The sequence below is a fragment of the Erigeron canadensis genome, chromosome 5, assembly GCF_010389155.1.
Source record: "Erigeron canadensis isolate Cc75 chromosome 5, C_canadensis_v1, whole genome shotgun sequence".
NCBI classification, from domain to species: Eukaryota; Viridiplantae; Streptophyta; class Magnoliopsida; order Asterales; family Asteraceae; genus Erigeron; species Erigeron canadensis.
This window is the reverse complement of record NC_057765.1, coordinates 36,793,028-36,799,940: the sequence shown is the minus strand read 5'-3', so window position 1 is coordinate 36,799,940 and position 6,913 is coordinate 36,793,028. Positions and strand designations below refer to the sequence as shown.

General features: G+C 34.7%; 1 protein-coding gene across 1 annotated transcript; it reads left to right on the top strand.

The window, feature by feature from the left end:
- The first annotated feature begins 1,528 nt into the window (after nt 1-1,528).
- Nucleotides 1,529-4,938, top strand: LOC122602040 (G-type lectin S-receptor-like serine/threonine-protein kinase CES101). The gene is made up of 7 exons (XM_043774773.1): nt 1,529-2,736; nt 2,826-2,927; nt 3,013-3,212; nt 3,315-3,525; nt 3,619-3,856; nt 4,032-4,182; nt 4,337-4,938. The coding sequence occupies exons 1-7, from the start codon at nt 1,548-1,550 to the stop codon at nt 4,637-4,639; spliced, it is 2,394 nt and encodes a 797-aa protein (XP_043630708.1). The 5' UTR covers nt 1,529-1,547; the 3' UTR covers nt 4,640-4,938.
- The last annotated feature ends 1,975 nt before the right edge of the window (nt 4,939-6,913 follow it).

The following is a 6,913-nucleotide window of genomic DNA, read 5'->3' as shown; positions in this document are numbered from 1 at the left end:
AATAAATACAATCAAAGTTTTTATTGTTTATGGTGAATCAATAAGAGGTGTGTTTTTGCCTACCGATATTAACTATTTTGGTTTAGTCAATTATGTGGTCAAGAAATTTAATTTAAACATAAAGAGTGGTGTTAAGTTAACTTATAAATTTGCTTCCCACAATGATTTATATGAATTAACTGATGATAATGAATTGAACTTGCATTCTTCGTAGATGAAGTCCGTAGTTCATCAAATGGTATCCCTGAGTTGTTTGTTGTCCAAAGTACACATGTTTAGGAATTAGAATAATAATGGTTTTAATTCATGTTACGTAAAAGACAGGCACAAAGACAATGTAGTTGATGGTGGTGTAAAAAAACATTTAAGAAAGAATGGCAAAAAAACATGTTGCAACATAGGCCTTCTGAAGTACCATCACCAAGTTGTATCACTAAAACTAAAAAAGCAAGAATTTACAATGCATCTACACTATTCGTTCAGGTCAATGGTTTGAAAAAAAAAAAAAAAAATGAAAATTGCAGACAGGGAAAAAAGCTATTGTCGATGGTTATCAGTTCAAATTAAAGTTAAAAAATCAGATCCAATAAAGTTATCGGTTTTGCTAAACGAAGCCCTAAGGGCTTTTGTTAAGGTGCATTAAATAGTTGTACACTTACCATAAAATTCAGGGGTGTGTTTTTAATACGAAAATGTACAATCTTTTTATGCATGTTAAGTGAAGCCCTAAAAGCTTTGTTTAGCATTTTCCTAAAGGTATAAATATATTTTGATAAAAACAAGTAAAATATGTGGAGCTCATTAAATACACTTGTTAATATTTGGTTGGCTAATATCATTTCTTACTAAAAATGTTAGTTAGTAAATATATTATGACTAAATAGGTAAAAAAATTTGTAGGTGTCCAAAATTGGACATACAACCTCAAAACTGACCATCTAAGTAATTTTTTCCTAATTTAAATACTTTTACCTAATATACTTATAATACTTTTAATGAAAATATTACAACATACATCTTTCAACTTTTAAAATACCTACATTACCCCTTTTACATCAGTTATTTTGATGTTAATAACCACCCCGCTACCTTTATTGCCGTCAACCGTCTCCGTCACCACCGCCGTCACCACTACCCGTTGTTGTCACTGTCGTCGCATTACTCGGGTACCCCACTAGTATGGATACACTGCCGCCACCACTACCCGTCATTGTCACTACCGTCGCATTGCTCGGGTACCCCATTAGTACGGATACAAACAATAACCTCAAAGTAGTAAGTTGTTTGACCTATGAATCAGTCCATATATATATTTGCAGCAGCCGATGGCTAAATGTTAAAACCAATCACAATCAGAAGTTAACATAAAGCTTTAACATGATGAGAGCCACAAATTCAAATTCAACTACAATAGATGTCTTTTGAAATACTGTCTAGCTAACCAACTTTTCTACACATTAAATATGTATAAAGCATTAAAATCTTAAGGTAAAAAACATAGTGATATAAATATCCATTCTTTTAGTTTTGTTCAAAAACTGAAAGATATGATTAATACTATCATCATCTTCACATTTTTGTGTGCTAACCTAATCATCAATATACTTCCGGCCGGGGGTGTTTCAACTATCAAAGTTGGCGAGTCACTAAACGCCACTTCTCGACTTGTTTCCCCTAGTAAAAACTTCACATTAGGATTTTTCACTATCCCAGCGACTAGCCACACGTATCTAGGAATTTGGTACACTAATGATGATAAAACCGCAAAAGTATGGGTGGCCAACCCATCTACACCGATTGTGTCTGGCGTTGATCATGTCTTCATGATCAACGCTAACAGTGGCAAGTTGACCATTGCTAGTGAAGGAACAACCCTTGTAAATATCTCTGATAATCAAATCGGTCAGGGTCCTCATTTGACTGCAAATCTTGAGGACAATGGTAATTTCCAGCTCAAGAATGAGACCGACAACATGACACTCTGGCAAAGTTTTGATCATCCAACCAATGTACTATTACCTGGCATGAAACTCGGATCAGACCTTAGAACGGGCCAGAAATGGGAATTAACTTCTTGGCTTAGCGATGAAATCCCTGATCAAGGCGCTTTTACTTTGAGTTGGCAAGCTACTGAAAAGGCGTCTCAAAGAATGATGATTAGACGACGAGGCCAACCATATTGGAGCAGTGGGGACTTAGATAATGAAACATGTCCATATCTTGCATTATTTAATGGGCCGGATAGTCTGTACCATTACAATCTCACTTATGTATATAATAATGAGGAAAGATACTTCAGTTACAATATCCTTGAAACAGTATCTAATGCTCAAGCCATGTGGTATTTGACTCCACGAGGCGAAATAATGGATGGTTATATGAATATCAATATGTATTGGACACCGGAGTTATGTTATGGGTTTGATTCTGGTAATGGATGTATGGATGATCCTATTTCGCCTTGGTGTAGGAGTGAGCATGATAAGTTTAGCAAATTGAATGGATACTTTGCACCTGGCGCAATACGGGTGTATGATTTTAATACTAGTCTAAGTATTAGTGATTGTATGGTGAGGTGCTGGAATAACTGCAACTGTGTCGGGTTTGCCTCGGCTCACATCAATGAAACAGGCTGTTCTATATGGACGGGAAACAAATCAGCCAGTAAGTTTATAACAGATCCACAAGAAAGATTTGGGTTGACATATGTACTTATATCTCTAAACCCGCATAAAGGTAATTAACAACCCTGATTAATTAAATGATTTGTGGGTTCATTATTCTTCATTCTATTGATTTACTGTCCGGGTTCTTGATTTATACAGATATTACCATCATTTGGGCACCAGCCGTTGCTGGCTTTCTTCTACTTTTCTTTTGCTTTGGTTTAGTGTGGTATCTTAAGAAGAGAAAGCATAGACGAGAAGGTATGGCACTTGATATCGATGTTAATTTGGTTACAGTTGTGAGCTTTATAGCTATTCACTTTCTAACCCATGATTGTGATTTTAGAGGAGAGACAAAAAAGAGACGAAAAATATCTTCTTCAGTTAATGGCTTCAGAAAGTTTTGATAGTTCAAATAATCATGAAAACAACGGCAGAAAAGGAAGTGACTTGATAGTGTTTGGCTTTGCTTCTATAGCAGCTGCCACAAATGACTTCGCCAACGAAAATAAACTTGGACAGGGTGGTTTTGGACCTGTTTATAAGGTATTTTCAACTTTCATACATTTATTATTTTTGTTTTATAAGTGCTAGTATCTTCTTTGCAGTCTGACGAAACGAGATATAATATGTATGTATTGGAAATAGGGGAAACTTAGCGATGGAAGAGAAATTGCAGTTAAGAGGCTTTCAAAAACATCAGGACAGGGGCTTTTGGAATTCAAGAATGAGCTTGTACTTATCGCCAATCTTCAACATACAACTCTTGTACGGGTTCTAGGTTGTTGTATTCGTGGAGAGGAAAAGTTGTTAATTTACGAATACATGCCCAACAAGAGTTTGGATTTCTTCCTCTTCGGTAAGAAATGATCAAAAGAAATGTCTGTCATGATTTGGAATACGATACAAGTTTCAGGTTTATTTTATCTGAGTGACTAAAATGGTTGAACAGATGAAACCAAAAAGGTGCTACTAGACTGGCGCAAACGATGGATTATCATTGAAGGAATTGCTCAGGGCTTGCTATACTTACATAAATACTCGAGAATGACGGTTATTCATAGAGATCTTAAAGCTAGTAATGTATTGTTAGATGAAAGTATGAATCCTAAAATTTCTGATTTCGGCATTGCAAGAATTTTTAAGCAAAATGAGACTAAAGTGATGACCAAGAAGGTGGTTGGAACATAGTAAGAACACTCTGTCTTTCTAAGTTTATGCTTTTATAACACACCCAACGATAGTTTTAGCACTTTATTGGAATGTCCCAAGAATGAGGAGAACCAACTTAATCTTTTTTTTTTTTTTTCAATTAGTAATGTATGGTTCTTGAAGTACCGACTTAGTGACAAGTATGACTTGCAGTGGTTACATGTCTCCCGAGTATGCATTGGAAGGGACTTTTTCGGTGAAGTCTGATGTTTTCAGTTTTGGAGTCATAATCCTGGAAATCGTGACTGGAAGAAGGAATACGACCTTTTCCCATCTTGACAAGTCAGTCAATCTAATCGGATATGTAAGCCTAGTTGACATTTAATTCCATAAGGCATCCAGTATATTCAAAGAAGTAAAGTAATTTGTCTGACGTTAAAAGTCAAATTAAGTGTACATATATACAATATGCACATAGGATGAATAATTATTAATTAAGTACTTCTGAATGGTTTTAGGCATGGGAGTTATGGCAACAAGGGGATGCACTGGAATTGGCGGATCCAACGATAGCTGATACTTGTGTGGTACAACAATTGTTGAGGAGTATTCATATCGCACTTCTCTGTGTACAGGAAAATGCGTTGGACAGACCAGTGATGTCGGAAGTGATGTCTATGCTTACCAATGACACCATGACATTACTTGACCCAAAATGCCCAGCATTCTTCTTTGGGAGAACTACTTCAAACTCAGCTGAATTGGAATCGAAGGACTGCTCTGTAAGCAGTACAACCATAACAAAAATGGAAGGTCGATAGAATGCAATGTGTTTTGTAACTGCAGGTGAAATGCAACATATACCTTCTATTATATCGGTATTATCTATAATGTAGCGGAGTTTATGATATACAAACTTATATTTTTTGTTGATGTAATTTTCATTCCTTTGAGGGGTTTTGAGCCTTCATGAGTGTGACCGGACTCTATCACAAGTTGGCCTTTTGACATTTGCTATGGATGATCTGTCGGATGCTCTAAGAGCTTTTCTTTTTTATGCTTTGTAAATTCGAAAGATTTGGAAAATGGATAAAGAAAGCATTCTTCATTGACCCAAAGATGCATTAAAAGACAAGACCATAGGGCATTATGTATTGGCATGTTTTCATGTGACAGTAAATCCCACGGTAAATCAGTCGGTAAATCCGTTGGAAAATGGATAAAGGAAGAATTCTTCATTGACTCACAGTTTTTTTTTCTTTTTCTTTTTTTTTAAACTAACGTTGCGACGGTAAATCCATTAGTAAATCAGTCGGTAATTGCGACGGATTATTCCCGTCGGTAAAACCCAGTTTTCTAGTAGTACATGTTATTTTGTCCCTTTTGTCTATCCATAAGTAGCCGGTTTTACATGTATATATTAATTGTGCGAATACATTATTAACTAAAACTACCTTTCAATGTTTTCTATACTTGTTATGTTAACATTCTATTTAAAATATTTTACATCAAAGTGTCATTGAGTTGTATAATACTCATTGGGTACAAATATGTTTATAAACTTTAAAGTGTGGCTATTATTATTTAATGATAATTATCATTTTTTAAATGAGATTGTTTGTTATATATATATATTTAATAATTATAGATCAAAAAATTTCACCATTTATAGATATTATGTTTGACTAGTCATGCTTTAACATATTTGACATATATCATATATTCAATCATAATTTTATGTTTGCATCGTAATCTGCCAGTATTTTATATTATTATAACCAGTATTTTATATATTGGTGCACGATGATTTTAACGATGCACTGTGATTTTTAGTAAAATGAAAATTATTGTTTCATTTGTTTTAATTTATCTAAAACATATACATGTGTGTGTGTATCGATCTATATATAAACGTATGTATATGTAGAGGAAGAGTTGTTTAATTTCAACTAACAAGAATCAACTGTATGAGCTGATGAAGGTCTGAAATTGAAAGGAGGTTCCCAAGCATAGAGAAAGTCAACACTTCCGCCAGATGCAATAGGGTTTCTCAAATTGATGGAGCATATATCCCTCTCTACTCTAGGTGTAAACATTTTCCCATCAGGTTTTGTGACACTTTGGAAACCGTTGCATGTGATCATGATCATTTGTTGAGGCCGGGCACTTGCAAATATTTGTGATAGTCACCTTCCATTCCATTAAATTTTCTAGGTGTTTTTTCCGATCTGATTTGTATGTCTGCCAGTGTACAAAGATCTAACAATTAGTTGGTCGATCGGAGTTATAAGGATAACGTACATATTAAGTGAGTAATAACGGTATGGATAAAACTATATATTGTAATGATTCATACCTTTGACAAGAAGAGTAAAGAGGATAAGTGTAAGGAGGCACACAAACGTGGATGACATTTTGATAGTGAAGTTGAAAGTAGCTCGATCTCTAAGGTGAGAATATATAATGTATATACTTGATAGTGTGCCCTAGCTACCTATAAACCTAATATATTGCATTCATGATGGGCAATCCTGATACGTTAGGCAAAATCCCAGTAAGTTAGGCTAAGTAATGCCATGTGGTAATAATCATATTCCTCGATCACAAAAAGAACCGTATAATCTCTTCTCCGGTTCATAGTTATACGTCCACTTCAGTATATCCTTTCACCGCCTCACGACACATTCGTTCTGCTTCCCTTTTAGCCTTCCTCGTAATGATCTCCTGCCATGAAAAAGGCTTCCTTGTAATCACCCACAACCATTGTTTTTAAACACGTCTGTTTTTTAAACTTCCACAAAATCAGAATAACCAAAGCATATATATAGGGTCGAATTGTTGTTTTCGGAAAGTTATACCACAGGTACAAAAAGAAATTCGGTCATTGATTTCCCACCCTACAGTTTAAGCAAAAGAAGCTCTTCTCCAACAATGACGTCTATCACAAAAAAAGAGATCTGACATAATTTCAAAGAGATGATCAAAAAAAGACTAATTCACAAAGGACTATAAATTATGGATGAAGCTTTAATTTTTCAATCATCATTTTCATAAATCTATATTTTTGTTTCTTGATCATTTTATTAATTGATTGA